Source organism: Seriola dumerili, unplaced genomic scaffold (assembly GCF_002260705.1).
Source record: "Seriola dumerili isolate Sdu_G_001 unplaced genomic scaffold, Sdu_1.0 BDQW01000169.1, whole genome shotgun sequence".
Classification (NCBI taxonomy): Eukaryota; Metazoa; Chordata; class Actinopteri; order Carangiformes; family Carangidae; genus Seriola; species Seriola dumerili.
Window position 1 is genome coordinate 4839400 of NW_019174424.1, and position 20854 is coordinate 4860253.

A 20854-nucleotide genomic window follows, 5' to 3' on the forward strand; every position below is an offset into this window, starting at 1 on the left:
TAAAAACATGAGCCAAGAGGAAGGAAAAAGTTGTCCTTACATTTGCTTTATATGAAACTTTAGATGAATAAAACATCTTCATCAGATGTCTTGGAAGTAGACATAAAAACACTGCAGTGATCAACAACACGGCTAGACCCAAGGTATAATGCATCACCTATTTTAGCTCGATCATAGTAAGATTGTTTTTCTTGTGTAATATTTAAAACAAAACAGTAAAAGTACCTCCCCAAAGCTCAAAGTCAGTCAGGAGAGACTTCATTCTGAGTTAACGAATAAACTTTTATTGCCATGTGCAAAACAAGAGAGGAAAAGTGAGAGATGTGAGAGTCTTTGGTGAGTAGACCCCGCCCTGATGTCATCATATTTGAAAATGGAGTGAGGCTGTGCAAAGTATAGGAAACCACCCGGGGTCAAGACACTGGTGGTGGTGGTGATCGGAAGAAGAGAATGCTGGAGATCTGGATGTGATGAGGAGTGGACTCTGATGAGCTCGACCTGGTACTAGATACGGAGACTGGAGGTGAAATGGGTGGAGGGTCACAGCAATATGCACTGAAATGACAGCTGACAGCAGAAGAGAGGGGAACAGATTTTAGAGTTTGACAGTGACAACATGTTTAGCTGGTTGAGATTTTGGTGAAATCTGATTGGTTACGGAAAACACCTTAAGTGAGCTGATTACAAGAAGTGGGTTGAGAGAGAGAATTGTGAATGAATGAGGAATAAAGATAGTCCTCCTGGTTGAACTTAGGGTTAGATTCATTAAAGGGACAGAATAAGAAAAATTCTCATAATACTGCAACTGTTTTTAAAATAGAAAGGAAAAATGGTGTCATATACCAGAATTCTGAAAAACACAAAACAATACTGTGTAATCTTGATTAAATATTGGTTGTAATTGTGTGCTATAGTATGATTTTACCAACCAACCCAGCAGTCGCAACCATACATCAGGTAGACACCATTTTTCTGTCCTCACCAGAGAAAGGGCATTGTTCTTTGCCTTGCTAAATGCCATTGTATTACAATATATTGTCAAAATTGTTTAGGTAAATAAATAAAGATTAAGATGATAAATATGTTGTTTATTACTGATTACTGTTTAAGTAAAGATTAGATAATTTATAAATAAATTCTTAGCACATAGCCCATTTTGTGACCATTGTAAGTGGTATACCTTGTGTTAAGAATTTATTGTCAAACAACTATTAGATCAAAAAGATCAAAATATACGCAAATAGGTCACAAGATTTTATTTTTAAATTAATATTTAAACAGCAAAATGTAAAAAAAAAAAAAAAAAAAAAAATCAAATCAGTCCCAGTTGCATTACTCTCCCCTGCCAGACTTCTTTTTAGCCAGTACGTACCCTCAATGTCCATCAGTCCACAAATTAAAGACCCAGTTTCTTCTCCATATCCTGTTTTAAAATGTTCTTCTTGATCTAGAAAAACAAAAGTAGCAGCCATCTCAGTTTTATTTTGATTAATCATAAATCATCCTGCTCGTGTTGATGTGTTGGTATTAGAGCAGAAGTTACCTTTCCAGAGACAGTCAGGGGGTAGCTGTCTACAAAGATCACATAGTGTGGGATTTTGAAGTGAGAAATCTAGGAAAAAGAAAAAGAAGTATCAGTCCACGCTGTGCTCTGTGGTTGGGTATGTTGAGATTTTGGCTGTTTAATTTATCACCTACTCTCACCTGGCCTTTGCAGAACGCTCTAATCTCCTCTGTACTGGAGATGTGGCCCTCCTTCAGCCTGATGCAAGCACACACCTGCTCGCCCAGCCTCTCATCTTTCACTCCAACCACCTGGGAAAATGGAACACCTAGAATTTAGACCTGCCACCACAGCTGATTAATGTGACCTCTCTATGAAACAACAAAAAAGGAGATTTCAACTGCTGTTCCTACAATGAAATTGACAAAACTACAGCCTCACAGTGGATCGCTGCCATTAAATTATGAAACATACTTTGCTGCCCCCAGTGGTTTTGAATCTTACCTGCACCTCCTGCACTTTAGGATGTGTATAGAGAAATTGCTCTATCTCAGCAGGGTAGATGTTCTCCCCTCCACGGATGATCATGTCCTTAATGCGTCCTTCAATACGGCAATATCCCAGACTGTTCAGGCTGGCTGTGTCACTGTGTAGAGGAAAATTGTAGCAACAACCTCTTTGCCACTAACATAGATATACATCTCTACCCTGAACAAAACATATTTTTCTGTTGAGTGACATAAAGACATAAGTCAACATTCATCTTACCCAGTCCTGTACCAGCGATCTTGGGAGATAACCTCTCCAGTTTTCTCAGGATCAGCCCAGTACCCGTGCATGACACAACTGCCTCTGATCATCAGCTCACCTGATGTGCCTAGAGGGACTATCTCCCCAGTAGTGGGGTCCACCACTTTAGCCTATAGTTACAACCATACTGTAAGTCATAGTGTTGTCATGGAAATGTGAAGGTTGTGCGAAAGAGGAGGCATACCTCAGTGTGGCTCATGATACAACCAACAGTATTTATCTTCAGCTCCTCGTTGTCTTGTGGGAATCCCAAAAATGTAATGGGGCTATTCTCAGTGGTTCCATAAGCTAACTGTTAAAAATTGGTGGATACAAGTTTTTTTAAGCTAAAGAAATGTTATTTGAAAAAGGTACAGGACATGTAAATGCTCACCGTTATCTCTTTCATATTCAAGTCTGTTCTCAGTTTTCTCACAATCTCAGGGGGGCATGGAGAACCTGCCATAATCCCTAAAGCACAACAAATGGATAAGGATGCTTCAAATAATGGCTCCAAACATCAAACCAAATCCACAACGACATAGCTTTAGTCTTTACATTTCTTACCAGCTTCAATTGATGACAAGTCATACTTGTGTAACTCTGGTTGGCTAAGCAAGTCAGTGAACATTGTGGGAGTGCCATAGACGATATTACACCTTGAGTAAAAATACATTGCAGTCAGTGAAAGTGCATTGTGCTTTCCATTTGTAAGTCATTTGGGTGATGAGAAGCGTCTCGTACTTTTCACTCTGAATGGCCTCTAAATTGGCAAGGCTGCTGTAGCCAGGGGAAGGGAAGACGAGTTTGATACCATGCATTGCCATACTCATCCCTCCAAGTACAGAGCCAAAGCAGTGGTACATGGGTACAGGCACACACACTCGTACCTGAGGCTGATGGAAATATAGAAAAATAAATTAATCATGTTTCATTCTTTATGTTTTCTTCAATTCAAGAGACAAAATGGACTTACTATTGATGTATAACCCATTCGGAGACCCATAAAGTAGGCATTATTTACGATATTGTGATGGGAAAGAGTGGCTCCCTTTGGACTCCCAGTAGTACCCTAAAACAAAAAACATAACTTGATCTGAATCATTGTTAGATCTACACTCACCTAGCACTTTGTTAGGAACAACTGTACAGGCTAGGGGCTTCTGTTAATGTTCACATCAACATTAGAATGGGGAAAAATGTGACCTCATTGACTTTGACCATGGCATGATTGTTGGTGTAGACTACAACAGCAGAAGCCCATGTCTGGTTCCACTCCTGTCAGCCAGGAACAGAAATCTAAGGTTGAAGTGGGCACAAGCTCACCAAAACTGGGCAGTTGAAGACTGGAAAAAAAACGGGGCCGGAAAAACATAGCCTGGTCTGGTGAATCTGGATTTCTGCTGAGGCACGCAAATGGCAGGTTTACAATTTGGTGTCAACAGCGTGAATCCATAGACCCAACTTCCCTTGTGTCAACAGTCCAGGCTGGGAGTGGTGGTGTAATGGTTTAGGGAATTTTTCTTGGCACACTTTGGGCCCCTTGACACCAATCAGTCATTGTTTTAATGCCTATCTGAGTATTGTAGCTGACCATGTGTATCCCTTAATGGCCACAATTTACCCTTCTCTAGTGGCTACTTCCAGCATGATAATACACCATGTCACAAAGCAAAAGTCATATCAAACTGGTTTCATGAACGTGACAATGTGTTCAGTGAACTTCCATGGCCTCCCCAGTCGACATGTCTGAATCCAGTATAACACCTTAGGTTGTGGTGGAACAGTAGATTTGCATCATGAATGTGCAGCTGACAGAAATTGTGTGATGGAATCATGTCAACATGAATCACATTCTCAAAAGAATGTTTCCAACATCTTGTGGAATCCATGCCATGGAAATGTGAGGCTGTTTTAGAGGCAAAGGGAGGAACTACCAAATGTAAGTATAGTGTTTCCAATAAAGTGCTTGATGCGTGTATATGTTACATCATGATGTCAGTCCAAATAACACAATGCATGTATGCCATTGTAAAAGGTGCAATACTGAAGGTTACTGATGTGAACTGAATGTTGATGGGATCATCGAAGGACAGCTTGCTCTGTAGATCCATCAGCTCTTTGTGGTGCCGACTCTCCCCTGCTTGCATCACATCCTCTACGTGGAGCATCCCTGGCTGTCTGCTATCTGTCACAATCACCATACGCAAGTCTGGCACCCTGGCAGACCTAAGACAGGATCTTTATATTACATCCAGAAAACCTTCAATTATACATAGTTTGTGAAGTATTTATTGTATCTTATTCCAATAATGATAAGAGAGAAAGAGTAGTTGTCATGAGAATATTTTCAGAAATCTGTCATACCTGGAGCTTTTGACCATGCCAGCTGGTGTCAGATCGATCTCTGGGCAGATCTCTCTCAGCATCTCGCAGAACTTCTGGGTTTTAAAGTGGGTAGGGCAGACCACTGCTTTACACTGGACCTAGACACAACATACTAATTAAGTTGAATTTAAATTCATACATGCTTTTGTGTAAGGAATTTGCTAGTATGACAGAAGTAAATTGACAGCTGTCAGTTGTCTAAATTGACATGCTTTTGTGTTTCACTTAGGTTAAGTAGTAAAGTAAGTGTGTGGTTTTGTAAGTAGGCTAATGCACTGTGACGCAACACTGGCCGCAAGTTATACCTTATTCAAAGTAAACTCCACTTCCTTCACCTGATAGGCTGGGTTCAATGACGCCTGCAAGGATAACAGCAGTTTAAAATCAAGTCTATTATACAACCACTCACCACACATTTCTAAAAAGACCTTTATATTTCATACTATACCGGTTATATTCTTTAATACATAAAGTATATTACATTATGCTGTTTACAGAGGTTAATACATTTTTAGGGATTATAATGATCTAGTAAACATATAATAGTACAACTACATAACAACTCCTCGCAGCCCCTGGATAGGTTCAATGTCCTACTCACTGACACTATACAGCATGATGTAATTTGTCCAGTCACTGAGCTGAAAGACTTTCTGTCTAACCACAAGGCTACACTGCTGCAAATGTCATTTTAAAGGCATACACAGCTCCCAAACTCACCAGTATAATTCCAGCCTTGGCTGAAGCAAATTGGAAAAGGATCCATTCATATATGTTGGGTCCCCAAACCCCCAGTCGGTCACCTCGCTTCAGCCCCAGAGCAAGGAGACCTGCAGCCACCTTGTCAACCTGCAGCAATGAATGTCACAAAAATATTAGACAATTATTTATTTTATGAACCAACATTAGAGCTAAAGATTTTTTTGTAAAGCATGATATTTAGTTAAACTGTTATATATACAAGTCTGATGATTATTTATTATTTCTTCCACAGACTGGAGCAAGAGAACCAGAGAGACATTGATAAACCAGATGAGCATTTCAAGGTTCCAAATATATCAACTGAATAGCAAGAAGCCATTATGTTCAAAGTTTGACACATGCAAGAAGGCTCTTGAAAGCCAAAGCTGATGGCTCAAAATCGGAGACGCACATCTTGCTGAAACTGTGCAAAGGTTTTCCGGATGCCATCCTGCAGGAAGACTACGGCTTCACGGTCAGGCCAGCGCTGCACCGTGTTGTCCAGGCTCTGGCCCACAGTCAGGGGGAGCAGAGGGAAGGTGGAGGTGCCATGCACATAGCTCGTGGTCAGAGAGGGTTTGTGAGGTGGACTGTCCACATGGAGTGACCGGGCACTAAGAACAACATTCAGCAAAAAGCACATTGGTCAAATACAGTGCACAGACTATGAGTTGAACATTACACTTACAGTAACTGCATTTATAGTAACTGTAACTGATTATTTAACACTCCTCTACATTACAGAATACATGAGCCTTGGGTAAGCTGATGAATAAGACATAAAAACACACACCATGCCAAGATAATCAGACTCAGTCTAATGCAAGCAAAAACATAATGTTGAGAAGGCATTGTTTTAGTGCAGAGATGTAACTGACCCTTCAACCAAACAACCATACATAAAAATACTGAGCTCATATTGTTGACAGACAGAGTGGTCATGGTTAGCCTCTGAATACATGAGAGCCAGAAATGACCAGGCAAATATTGTTTTGTTCTTTATGTTTTTGTCAGCAAGAGTATCAGTAGAGTATAACTTGAGTATGAAGAGCATAAACTTACCGACACCACTGGAGCACATTTGTGCTGCATGATTTCCATGTCTTGCTGTGTTTGAGTCCATCCACAGATCGGAGACTGTGAGCACAGGACCTTAGCAGTGAGGAGGAAATCAGTCCTGACATCGGTCTCAAGTGTCACACAGTCAGTCTGTTTCAACTGGATCTACAGTCCTACTGTATCTGAGTAGAAGACACTGAGTGTTAATGAGCTGGTTCTTACCAGTTTGACTTAACTCTGGTTGGATTTTATCACTGTTTGTGTAATATTTAACCTCCACTCCCCTCCTCACTGGCGGAGAGATAAGAGTATCTTCACCATTTGGCCATTCACAGCACATTTCAGAACTTTTCAAGAAAATATTTACTTCAATTCCATTATAATATTTACTATTGACCAGACAAAACCATAAAAACAATAAGTTCAAATGAAGTTTATACACCACACAGTATCTGCATCTGTTTCAAAAGTGAAAGATTTTTGAAATGTGAGCACTCAAAATGCAAGAGACAAGGCCCTGTTAAAACATGAGCCACAAGGAGGGAAAAGATTTGTTCTACATTTGCTTTGTATAAACGTTTAGATGAATAAAACATCTTCATCAGAAGACTACACAAACAAACTGCAGCAATTAACAACAGAGCAATATCCAAAGCACAATGTTATTTTCTTGTGTAATGTTTAAACTTAAAGCCAAACAGCAAAGGCACGTGTCCCAAAGCTGCAAGATATGGACAGAATAATTAAAAAAAATGTTAATATGCAATCAAAAGCATTAGTCAGAAAGACAGTTTTTCTTACTATCCTCAGCCGAGAAAGAGTCAGTGAAACGAACGGCATCCCCACCGCCTCCATAGCCTCAGATGCAAACAATGGACAGATCCCACAGAGTAATTGGTGCAAGGGTTCGTTGTTTCTGTATTACTGACACGGATAGGGTAAGATAAAATTGATATCATATCCTGCCCCGTAATTACTTTGGTGTTGCAGTTCCACACATTGACCGTTAGAGGGCAGTGAATAAAAAAGCAACTTCTGCTGACAACTTTCAAAATAAAACAATGTAAACGGAGATAGCTAGGTGGTCTATACTGGTTGTTTACAGTTGAAACTTGATTTGTGTGCTGTTATGCCACCAGTCATAATCACAATCTTTAAATACCGAGACCAGCAATTGACAGATTTGACTCACTAACTGTTAAATTAGCTCAATTCCGTCTCCGGTCGGTCGCTACCAGTGCAGTTCCGAGGAGTTTGTGTCCCATTGACGGTGAGACATGTTCACTTTGAGATGCTTTGAACACATTGTCGCGTTCACATCAACCAGATTCGTTTGAAAAATCTACCCAAATGACACTAATTTAAAACTGCTGCTTATTCCATCTGTCCTGGGTGTTGTTACTTCTTTGCTAACCATCAGCTATGTTTGCTAACTGGCATCAGTTCTGCATCAGACTGAACTACATGAGAAGTGACATTATGAATGAATATGAAAAGCGTGGAGGACGATTTAGACTGTGTGACATGAAGTTAATACAATTCATGCTTGTCCATTGAACGAGTTTCAGAGATGAAAAATACCGATTTTAAGAGCAATGAATCACGAGGAGGCGTTACCAGAACAGAAACCATTAAGACTATTTAAAAATCTAAAATGTCAATGTTGAGTCTTTCTGTCCCCTTCAGACAACACATCCTTGAAGCATGGCTGGGAGAAGAGCTGCCCTCAAGGCCATTGACTGGGTGGCTTTTGCAGAAAGGGTCCCCCCCAACCAGAGGACCATGTTCAACAACCTGAAGACACGGAGCGATGCTATTTCTGCAAAGTTTGTATTCCCGGTCAAATACCATTTCCAACATTTGGCATGACCGTTACCTTATAAAAGTGTAACAGTGGTGCTTCACCAACACTTTGACACCACAGATTCACTTCTAAATGTGGTATTGTGTGGAAATTGTCACGCACATTAAGGCATATCTACATGTTCATGGTGGTTCAGTGGTTAGCACTGTCACCTCAAAGCAATAAGTTCCTGTGTTCAAACCCACCAGCTGGAGTTTCTCACCCTTGTCTACTTGTCTGCAAACACTTCCTCCCACAGTCCAGTAACATGCAGGTTTTATGGGCAACACTAAAGTACACGTGCATGTGGGTCTATGGTTATAGGAGATGAACTGATGGACAGCCTTTAAAATTTTTTTTTTTTTTTTTAAATTAGCAGTGATATAAACAGGAACAGTAGCCTACAGAAAGGTAACCATATGATCTGTGTTCACAGGCTCACCTCTCTGCCGGAGAAACCTGCCGCCATTGACTGGAGCTACTACAGGTCAGCTGTGGTGAAAGCCGGCATGGTGGATGAGTTTGAGAAGAAGGTAAGAGAAGATCGCAAAGTAAACAAGCTATTACTGGTAGGTTGGGCCGTTATGCCATTTTGGATAATTACTTTTAGGTACAGTAATGGATGTCTGACTATAATAACAGCATGTAGAGCATTTTATTGTTAATACATGTAGTTCAACTGTCTGTTTCCCTTCAGTTCAGCACCCTGAAGGTCCCTGAGCCTGTAGACACTCAGACAGCACTGATCAACTCTCAGGAGGCAGAAGCGGTGAGTGCGTCTGTGCCTGGTGTCTAGTAGAGACCTCTGTGTGTCCTCCCATGAGCACCTTTTAAAAAGCAGCATTCATCCTGATACTTGATAGGTTTTCTCAAATAATTACCCCACAGTGCGTGTGTGCAGTACTGAGTTCAAGTGTGGTCAGAGCAAACATTAAAAATGTCCAAAGCTAGATGGTTTTGTGTGCAAAAACCAGTAATCACTGAGGATGAACCAGATACTTGTAAGTTATTTAGCTTTACATGCAAACTTGTTGGATTTTTTTTTTGTCTTGCAGTATGAGCCATATCATACCATATCATCCACAACTGTATTAAAACTCTCTTTTATTTCTCTGTCTTTCAGAGCACAACAGCTGCTGCCTACATGGAAGCATCCAAAGCTCGTATCACCCAGTATGAAAAAGAGGTGGGTACTTTACATTTAAGCTTACATTATCAGCCCCTGTGTGTATCATTAGTACAGCAGAATATTGCCTTAAACACAAATCTACAGACTTAGACTCCCAGCTAAAAAAATGCAGAGCAAATTCATCATTGGACTCGGTTGTTCTTTAAGATCCTTCCATCAGCTGTAATAGGATACTGAAACTATAATTGTTAAATCTGATACTTCTTATTTCCACCCACCTTCTTAATTTGCCAGATTCAAGTGGAGAAACTTAATTAAAATCCTGCTTTTGTTCCCCCAGCTGGACAAATTCAAGAACATGATTCCCTTTGATCAGATGACCATCGAAGACTTGAATGAGACTTTCCCGGAAACAAAGCTGGACAAAGTGAAACATCCTTACTGGCCACACAAACCCATTGGTGAACTGTAAATGCACCACAGTGACTAAATTCTATAACGTGTATCTTCCATTGAGGAAAACCTGTACAGTATATGTATAAAAAACCTGTTTGCTCATTCAGGAGTTATTACTGAAATGTTTTTTTCCACTGTCTGTAAGAGCTGAATGAATGCAGGGAAAAAATGAACATGAAACATAACACATTTTTTTTGTTTTGGTTTCTTCTTAATTAAAATTCAGTGCCTCCTAAAAGTAAAAAAAAAAAAAAAAAAAACATGTTGCAACATTCTGACTTTTAGTGATCAGTAAAAATGAGCTAAAGGTTGTCCATGTTCACAGGCCCATTATAAACAAGCTCACAGATCCCTCACAGGCAAACAACTGTTATTTTATTACTGGATTTCTTCCCAGGCGTCATGAACTCAACTTGATCTGTTGGACTGTGTTTTCTTTCTAAATTTGGTATGAAATATCCTCCAACACTCACTGAAAATCTAACCCTTGTGGATACACTGATGACTTTTTAAGTACACGCTCGGCCAAATCGCTCTCAGCAGAAAGCAGAGTATGGTTTCCTTTCCCTCATGGAGTCCCTGTTGTCTTTGGGACAGAGACTTGTAGTTGTCAGTGTTCTGCATCAGTAGGGCAAAAGCACTCCTCTCTTCTCTTTGAATATTTACCCGTGTGAGCAGGTAGGCACGGCCTCACACTTGAAAAGATTGCCTTATTGTACTGGATAGATCCAGTGTTATATTAGACAGATTCAAGTCACCCATCAGTGCGTGGACAGCATGTCTGCAGTACAAATGATCGCGGCCTCAGCCCATTTATTATGCTGTGTCAGTCATGTTCAGGCTTTGTTATGACTACGGCATAAATCTACATTTCACCATGGCTGGAAATGTGAGCAGTCTCTCTGGGATTGCAGCAAGACTTTAAACATAAAGCCTGTTTTCTGTGCTCTCACTGCACTGTTATTATGGCTTGGGTTTGTGGCTTAATACTGTACATAACTTGGTCCATCAGTGCAGGCATTATGGTGATAAGTAGAGGAATGTACCCCGACCTAAATATTGTCATTGTCTCAGGATACACCGTATACAGCAGTGACGTGCTACATCAAGCTGCAGCTTGACTTTCTTCCTGCAGAGGGCAGCATCTGCCTGAGACGGAGGGGTCAGATGTGTCCCTCACTGTGAGATAATCACTCATTGTCATCAAGTCATTTTAAAATCTATATTATTCTTGTTCGTTTTTTGTCTCAAAGACTTTAAAAAAAAAAAACTCAGCAAAATGCAATGTTTTTTTCAAAGCACAAGACTAGCAAAACTGGGTAAAGTTATATGCATTCATTTTTTATCATTTAAAGCACCATGGCAGTGGTTTTGCATGTTCTACCTGATTTACTACAAATCACTGATACTTTGCTTAATTCAAACAATTTTGCAAATCATGCAACTGTATTGTAGAATTTTGCAGAGGTAGAATAAGAATAGATAGATGATAGATAAATAGAATAAGTATTCAGATGATTTACTTAAGTGAAGTTAGAAATACCACTGTGCAAAAACAATCTAAAGTCCTGCATTCAGAGTATTTCTTAAGTAAAAGTACATATATATTATTAAGTAAAAGCACACATTATGAACAACAACCCTTGTTCTAAGCACCATTTAAATGTTGTAGCCAACAATCAATAATTCATATTTTATTAAGTAATCACATATTTTGTATATAAAATCTCAAATTGCCAAGTAAGTAATAACAATAGCTTTAGTACAGGACTTGAGTAAATGTACTTAGCTACATTCCACCACTGGAAATTTAATAACAAAAGCAAAAATTAACTCCCTCCATATGCCAAATACTGAAGGAAAATGAACACCTTAATGCAACTCAAAAGTCAAATCTAGATAGTCTACTGTATGAGTGAGAGTGCATCTACAGTATTTGATACAAACGTGACTTTTCATTCTCCATATTTATTTCTTGAATTCAAAATGACCAACAGATACACTCTGCCAGCTATGTAAATACTATACAACTATAATTCAAGAACATTGTCTGACCACATTGGTTATTTGCATATTTAATAGACAATATGTCCAAGTGATAAAGTTTTTTGTTTTTTTTTAAATAACTTTAAGGCCTGCACTAATCATAGCAGCAGGAGTAGATGTGAATGAGAGAAACTTCTGTCTTTCAGCAGCCTCACATTTCTGAAATAACAGGGCGAAGGAAAATTTCACCGTCAGCATGTTGTGCAGCTCCTATACCCTCGTTGTCCCCCTCTCTTATGATTTCCCCACTCAGACATATTATGCATTCCACAGCCAAGCGGTGTTAATCCTCCCCAAATCTACACATTATGTCATACCAACGAGCACTTGTGTCCTCAGTCTGCAACAGGGTAAACTTGACGTGACTGTGGTGCAACATGAGCACACAGCTACACCACCGCTTTCTCAAGAAGCTACTTGAGACCGAGAGTGAAAACACAGCAAATGGAGCCAAGAATTGAAGGGGATGAAATAAATATTCCATATGTATTATTTTTATTAATTCAGCTTCTGTCTTATCATTGCAAACGGTTTAAAAGTGAAGTTGCAGTTTGAAATCTTTTTTTGCAGCAGCAGCAGCAGCAGCAGCAGCAATGCTGTTGTGGATTAACCAATCAGGTTGACCACTGACCTTTTGGAGTGCAGGCAGGACCTTAACTCTCATTAAGGGTCACTGGCTGTCACCTGCGCTAAACTAAAATGTGAAACAGCTATGTGCAGGAGTATGTGACCCCCTACAGCTCTACTTTCCCTGGGCTCAGCCATGTTTTTCCCAGCTGACTGTTCAGCTGTTGCCAACACTTGTGCACTTGATAACTGTTGCCATAGCTCACAAATCAGCACGCTGGTTTTACAACCAGTAATGATTTTAATGAAATCTCTCTGCTCCAGTCTCAGATGTCAGCCAAAATCTAAAAATCTTATTCTGAAGGTTGTACAGAGAGAAATGAAAACCATTTTTATCCAAGTGAGCATTTGCAAAAGTAAAAAATCAGTTTAGTCTATGTGTGACACTCGAGTGTGTACTGTGCATGAGATGGTGTGTGACAGGCCCTGAATTCCTCTGATGCTATCCTGAACTAGGCAGTTCTGTTGTTGGTTTGGATTTCAATTTAACATGTGTGCACGCAGTTAAAGAATCCTGATCAAATGACTATACAGCTTTTATTCATCTTCTTTTTTTTGGGCAAAAATCACACACAAGTCAAACATAGTAATGTTGATTTTAAAACTGGAATTCACTATTCATTGTACAATATTTTTGTTTATTACAAATTGGAAACTCAAAATATGAATTGTTCCGTATTTAATACAAGTTAAGAAAAGTCTTCCACTTTCCAGCCAACCAAATTGCTTCATTGGTGCAACAACATGAATTTCTGTTATAGTCTGAATGGAGGTGCCTTTGGTGCATGTGCTCTCCTGTGTGATTATGAGTCAACTTTGCACATAAGGGGAGATGATAACCAGTGTTGTATACTTGTAGTGTGTAACCACTTACAATACAACATTTGTCATTTGTAAACATTTGATTTGGATCATGATGGTTGCTGGCTCTTAGCTTTGCATTGTGTTTATGAACACCACTCTCCAGTTGACAATAAAAATATAAATTATGTAAAAACTAAACAGCAGTGTGTTGCATTTATTCCTGCATTTGCTGAGTCCTCGCCCCCCTCAATAATCGATCCATCATTCTCTGTCCCAAAAGCAAACTGCTCACATCCGCTCCTGTGTGAAAATCTAAGTGTTCGCTTCCTACCTATCCATCACGCAACCTATTATGCTCCCCATTCAGACTTCCATCAAATGTCACACGTTCAGCTACACAATCCATCATGCTCTTTACTAACCCCCGCCATTGGCTGATGATCTTTGTCGCTCCCACAATGCCCAAAGATGTGAGTTTCCTAGAGGGCACGCCCCTGTCTCCTCCAGATTCTGATGGCTGAATTTAGGCACAAACCACTTTTTTCTCCTGTCATCCAAAGGCCACAACCCAAGTCAGAGGTCAAAGGTGGTAGGGAGGGAGGGTTGGCCTCGTTGCCAAGGAGGGATCCACCAACAAGGCAAAGCAACTGGTGCTCATTGGCCTGTGCAAACAGCAGATCCGCCAGCCTGACTGTGACTCTGACAGGCCTGAGAGCAGAGGAGGCTGAGCTGATTGCATTATCACAATCAAGGAGCAAGTCTTGATGAATGACAAGATGTATAAAGCGCGCAGCAACACGATCATTTACAGCCAAGATTAAAACAAGCGAGCATAGTGGCAGGATGCTTTTGTTATTATGATCAGTGAAAATTTCTGTCATGGTTCACCCACAATGCATTGTATTGATACTACAATGATGAACAGGATTGTGATGTTAAATAGAAAACCTGATCCAAAGCTCAAAGTCAAGCTTCATGTGTTTATAAGGAAATATCAGTTCAGTTGGGATTGTGATATCTTAGCTTCATCAGCTTTCTACAGACTGTCAATCACCATGGCATGGTGACATCATGAGAAAGTTGTCCCGCTGTTGACAAGGCCTGCTGTTGCCATGGGGCTCCTGGAAATGGCACTGCAGATCCCAGTAAATGAAGGCTGCTGGGGGGAGGGGACGTCAAGGCAAGTAAATAAAAGTGCCATTTGCAGTGTGTTTGCTTGATGTCCTCAGAGCCAAATTCTGCTCTGTTATTGGGCATTGCTGAGCATTAGGGGGGGGTCTGTTCTGGAGGACATTGGTGTGTTTGCTGAACGAACAAGGCACCCCAACACGGCCTCTGGGAGCCATGTGAGCCGACAGCAGCCGCACACATTCATCCATTGAGAAAAGAGGACGATGTACAACAAAAGGAAGAAGGAGACAGTCTTGTTGGAGCAGACTTCAGCAGCAAATTACCATTCACAAACAGAAATAATTACATGTAATACAGACATCAGGCAAGAGAGAGAAATCTACATGATAAAGCTTCACAGTGTGGAGGTTCATATCCCATGCAGGAGCTTTGTAAGTAATATACAGGCTATAGCTACTGTATATTTTTGACTGGACGTGATCCCAAAAGTCTCTGCCAACTTTAAAGATAGAGTGAAAGATTGTTTTGACAGGCTACCAAAACTAAACAACCTTGATTTCAAAACCATCAGATGAAGACAGTGCCTGGTCTGCTTCATGCACACTAACCATTTACTCAGTTGGAGCACACACTCCTGACTCCCTTTGATACCTGATATTGAGACATGCAGGCCCATGCTGTGACCCCAGAATCACTTTTTGCTAGAAGACACCCAACACCCAAGCCCTTAATCCTGCCGTACTGCTTCGGTGGGTGAGGCAGGGCTGCAAGGCATTTCACGACTGGGAAACTCATGACCCACTGGGGATTAATAAGCATTCTGGGAGGCGCCTTATTGGCTTGTTGATCCCCCCTTTCTGATGTGTTCATCTCTGTGTGGCTTGAATTGGATTGAAATCACATACATGGAATCATAACAATACATCTGCATTTAATGTTGTAAACTACATTAAGATATATACATCTTATTGAAATATTTTTGAGCAACTCTAACTGGAATCTGCTCATCTGCCACTTTAATCCAGACTGAAATGTCTTAAAAACTTTTGGATGGATTGTCATGACACTTGGCACAGATATTGCTATAACTTTGGTGATCCTCGGACTCTAAATCTCATGCCGTCATTGGCACAATATTTCAAATTGCCCAATACTTTGGTTTACAACCAGAACTCCAACCAGAAAACCAAAACTCATTTGTATGAGTTGTATTTTACATTTAGTGCTAATTAGCATGTTACCAGGCTAAACTAAAATGATGAACCTGGTAAATATTACCAGCAATACATTAGCATGGTAGCACTGACCCTGTGAGCATGTTAGCATTCTGACCATAGCCTAACAGCCTCACATTAAGCCACTGGCATGTAGACAGGGATGTCTTTCTTCCTCAGTGTAAATACACTTATTTAACCAGCGAAAATTGAATTAAGCATAAATTACTGTACAACTTCTTTCCCCCATAGTAAAATTTGATTAACAAACACGAGGACAGCATCCTAAACTGAAGTGAATTGTTGTTGAATTAAACAAATGTCATGAGAAAATGAATAATATTCCACCTGATTCTTGCAGTGGGAAAAAAAAATCATATTTTCACCTTGAAATTTGATAAATTATGTGTGTGTAAATGTGAGTGTCAGGGCAGCATTGTGTCAGATTGGAGGTGTTAGGACTGCAGCTGCAGAGTGAGTTGTGGCTCAGTGTGGGTGGCGGCTATCTTTCTGCTGTGGTGGTGTGTTTATGTGTGCTGAGATTGGGGCCACGCGCACAGTGAAGGCATACACACTTAGACACACACACACACACACACACACACACACACACACACACACACACACACACACATACACTGACTCACAGAAAAACCACAGAGACTCTATTGATTCCAGCTAATCAAGGCAGCGGCAATGGGGGAGGCTGCACACGCGTGTGTGTGTGAAGTCAACACATTCCCCACATTCCAGCACTTCCCAGAGAGGCATAAAATCTTAGCCACTACACTGAGCTCACAGGCCTCTTCTCTCTGCTGGGGTCCTCCTGCCCTTTAACTCGACTGCCCTTCTTCTGCCAAGTGACTGTGCACTTTGCTGTGACTGCAATTTTCTCTCTCTTTATTTTCTTTCTCTTTTTTAATTCCACCCACGAGGTGACCATGCAGTGACTTCTGAATGAATCACACTGACAATAACAAAGGCTCCACATATTCATGTCTGGTTTAGACTGGTCCTTCCTAACTGGAATTGCAACTATATCTGACCTCGCCCAAGTTGCAACTGACTTCAAGTGCATACAAGGGCGTACGTTTGGGCTGAACATTAGTAGGGACGCAACAACCCTGCCACCCTTCCAAAAGAAAGAGATTGGCTTTTTAATGCCATCAACCAAACGGTTTATTAAAATATAGGATCTGAATTTACATTCAGGAATTCCCATGAGCAAATGTAATATATGTACATGTGTTGAATCTCCATATATGAAATATATGTACAGAAGAAGTAAAATCATATATGTATTTAAAGTATAGCCTATATATGTAATTATTACATATGAAACCTGTAAGAAATTGGAACACAATCATATATTGACATATATGCCAATCTAATAGAAACATATTTCAGTATGTCTGTTTATATTAGAGACATATGTTACATAAATATATATCCTTCCCAAAGCCTGTCAGTATATGTTCATATTATATATGTAATTATGAAAAATAGACATGTATGTTTAAAATTAAATTAATAAGAAATTATTAATAAAATTATATACAAATATTTTAATGGGGATGGTGTTTTAGAAAAGATGCATTTTAATACGAGTATTCCATAATTGTTATAAAATGATATGTTCATATATTCACATATGGAATATATGAACATGTGGTAACATCACTCTTTATATGGGGACATAAATGTCATATATGTGTCTTTTGTCATACTATAGTAAGGCATAAAAACGTGATAGTACAATAATGCAAAAAAAGTCATAGTACAGTGAGGACTTATAAAAAGTCAGTATAGTGAGGCATAAAAACTTAATAGTATAATAAGGCAAAAAATGTCATAAAAACGTCATGCTATTAATATGCATGAAAACATAAAAAAACATCATAGTATAGTGAGGCATAAAATGTCATAAAAACATCATACTATAGTAAGGCATAAAATGTCATAGAAATGTCATAGTATAGTAAGGCATAAAAACATCAAAAAATATCATAGTATAAAAAGGCATAAAATTTTGTAAAAATGTCACAGTATAGTAAGGAATAAAACCATTATCAACCGTCATAGTGTAGTAAGGCATTAAAACGTCATAGAATAGTAAGGCATAAAATGTCATAAAAACATCATAGTATAGTAAGGCATAAAAACGTCATAGTATAGTAATGCATAAAATGTCATAAAAACGGCATAGTATAGTAATGCATAAAAACGTCTATAAATGTCATATTATAGTAAGGCATAAAATGTCATAAAAACGTCATAGTATAGTAAGGCATAAAAACGTCATAGTATAGTAAGGCATAAAATGAAATAAAAACGTCATAGTATAGTAAGGCATAAAAACGTTTATTAATGTCATATGTTATAGTAAGGCAAAAAAAACGTCCATATGTTATGAGGTTAAAGATCATAAAAACGTCTATAAACGTCATAGTATAGTAAGGCATAAAAACATTGAAAAACATTGTAGTATAGTAAGGCATAAAATTTCATAAAAATGCCATAGTATAGTGAGGAACAAAAAAGTCAATAAACGTCATAGTGTAGTAAGGTATAAAAACGTCATTGTATAATTAAGATTAAAATGTCATAAAAATATCATATTATAATAAGGCCTGAAATTTCATGAAAACGTCATAGTATAGTAAGGCATAAAAACGTTGAAAAATATCATAGTAGAGTAAGGCATAAAAACATTATCAACTGTCATAGTGTGGCAAGGCATTAAAATGTCGTAGTATAGTAAGGCATAAAATGTCATAAAAACGTCATAGTATAGTAAGGCATAAAAACGTCATAGTATAGTAAGGCATAAAAACGTCATAGTATAGTAAGGCATAAAAACGTCATAGTATAGTAAGGCATAAAAACGTCATAGTATAGTAAGGCATAAAAACGTCATAGTATAGTAAGGCATAAAAACGTCATAGTATAGTAAGGCATAAAAACGTCATAGTATAGTAAGGCATAAAAACGTCATAGTATAGTAAGGCATAAAAACGTCATAGTATAGTAAGGCATAAAAACGTCATAGTATAGTAAGGCATAAAAACGTCATAGTATAGTAAGGCATAAAAACGTCATAGTATAGTAAGGCATAAAAACGTCATAGTATAGTAAGGCATAAAAACGTCATAGTATAGTAAGGCATAAAAACGTCATAGTATAGTAAGGCATAAAAACGTCATAGTATAGTAAGGCATAAAAACGTCATAGTATAGTAAGGCATAAAAACGTCATAGTATAGTAAGGCATAAAAACGTCATAGTATAGTAAGGCATAAAAACGTCATAGTATAGTAAGGCATAAAAACGTCATAGTATAGTAAGGCATAAAAACGTCATAGTATAGTAAGGCATAAAATGTCATAAAATCGTCATAGTAAAGAAAGGCATAAAAACGTCATAGTACAGTAAGGCATAAAATGTCATAAAAACGGCGTAGGATAGTAAGGCATAAAATGTCATAAAAACGTCATAGTATAGTAAGGCATAAAAATGTCTTAAAATCGTCATAGTATATTAAGGCATAAAAACGTCTATAAATGTCACAGAATAGTAAGGCATAAAAACGTCATAGTATAGTAAGTCATAAAAACGTCTATAAACGTCATAGTATAGTAAGGCATAAAAACATTGAAAAACATTGTAGTATAGTAAGGCATAAAATGTTATAGAAACGTCATAGGATAGGAAGGCATAAAAACGTCATAGTATAGTAAGGCATAAAATGTCATAAAAATATCATATAATAGTAAGGCATAAAAACGTCATAGTATAGTAAGGCATAAAAACGTCATAGTAAAGTAAGGCATAAAATGTCATAAAAACGTCATAGTATAGTAAGGCATAAAAACGTCATAGTATAGTAAGGCATAAAATGTCATAAAAACGTCATAGTATAGTAAGGCATAAAAACGTCATAGTATAGTAAGGCATAAAATGTCATGAAAATATCATATAATAGTAAGGCATAAAAACGTCTATGAATGTCATATTATAGTAAGGCATAAAATGTCATAAAAACGTCATAGTATAGTAAGCATAAAAACATTGAAAAACATCATAGTATAGTAAGGCATAAAAACGTCATAGTATAGTAAGCATAAAAACATTGAAAAACATCATAGTATAGTAAGGCATAGAAACGTTATCAACTGTCATAGTGTAGTAAGGCATTAAAATGTCGTAGTATAGTAAGGCATAAAAACGTCATAGTATAGTAAGCATAAAAACATTGAAAAACATCATAGTATAGTAAGGCATAGAAACGTTATCAACTGTCATAGTGTAGTAAGGCATTAAAATGTCGTAGTATAGTAAGGCATAAAATTTCATAAAAACGTCATAGTATAGTAAGCATAAAAACATTGAAAAACATCATAGTATAGTAAGGCATAAAAACGTTATCAACTGTCATAGTGTAGTAAGGCATTAAAATGTCGTAGTATAGTAAGGCATAAAATGTCATAAAAACGTCATAATATAGTAAGGCATAAAAACGTCATAGTATAATAAGGCATAAAATGTCATAAAAATGTCATAGTATAGACATTGAAAAACATCATAGTATAGTAAGGCATAAAAACGTTATCAACTGTCATAGTGTAGTAAGGCATTAAAATGTCGTAGTATAGTAAGGCATAAAATGTCATAAAAACGTCATAGTATAGTAAGGCATAAAATGTCATAAAATGTCATAATATAGTAAGGCGTAAAAACGTCATAGTATAGTAAGGCATAAAATGTCATAAAAATATCATATAATAGTAAGGCATAAAAACGTCATAGTATAGTAAGGTATAAAAAGGTCATAGTATAGTAAGGCATAAAATGTCATAAAAACGTCATAGTATAGTAAGGCATAAAGACGTCATAGTATAGTAAGGCATAAAATGTCATAAAAACGTCATAGTATAGTAAGGCATAAAAACGTCATAGTATAGTAAGGCATAAAATGTCATAAAAACGTCATAGTATAGTAAGGCATAAAATGTCATAAAATGTCATAATATAGTAAGGCGTAAAAACGTCATAGTATAGTAAGGCATAAAATGTCATAAAAACGTCATACTGTAGTAAGGCATAAAAACGTCTATAAATGTCATA

The 20854-nt window shown here is 38.1% G+C and overlaps 2 protein-coding genes across 5 annotated transcripts; one reads left to right on the top strand and one right to left on the bottom strand.

Annotated features, from left to right (window-relative positions):
• Positions 1–261: 261 nt before the first annotated feature.
• Positions 262–7302, bottom strand: LOC111227032 (acyl-CoA synthetase family member 2, mitochondrial-like). Of its 4 annotated transcripts, XM_022752394.1 has the most exons (18): positions 7283–7302; positions 6485–6663; positions 5835–6036; positions 5402–5530; positions 4987–5040; positions 4661–4779; positions 4351–4522; positions 3270–3365; positions 3038–3189; positions 2861–2952; positions 2688–2764; positions 2499–2606; positions 2273–2424; positions 2009–2150; positions 1705–1815; positions 1544–1612; positions 1373–1447; positions 262–567 (listed from the first exon to the last, which is right to left on the bottom strand). In XM_022752394.1, exons 2-17 carry the CDS (start codon positions 6604–6606, stop codon positions 1397–1399), a joined length of 1848 nt encoding a protein of 615 aa, XP_022608115.1. In that variant the 5' UTR covers positions 6607–6663; positions 7283–7302; the 3' UTR covers positions 262–567; positions 1373–1396. The 4 variants fall into 4 exon arrangements, with proteins under 4 accessions (XP_022608115.1, XP_022608117.1, XP_022608114.1 ...); XM_022752396.1 differs by lacking the exon at positions 7283–7302 and having other exon boundaries at positions 262–504; positions 6485–6687; XM_022752393.1 differs by lacking the exon at positions 7283–7302 and having other exon boundaries at positions 6485–6687.
• Positions 7303–7527: 225 nt separating this feature from the next.
• LOC111227033 (ATP synthase subunit d, mitochondrial-like) lies at positions 7528–10135 on the top strand. The gene is made up of 6 exons (XM_022752398.1): positions 7528–7751; positions 8168–8307; positions 8761–8857; positions 9022–9093; positions 9448–9510; positions 9794–10135. The coding sequence occupies exons 2-6, from the start codon at positions 8186–8188 to the stop codon at positions 9923–9925; spliced, it is 486 nt and encodes a 161-aa protein (XP_022608119.1). The 5' UTR covers positions 7528–7751; positions 8168–8185; the 3' UTR covers positions 9926–10135.
• Positions 10136–20854: the final 10719 nt, after the last annotated feature.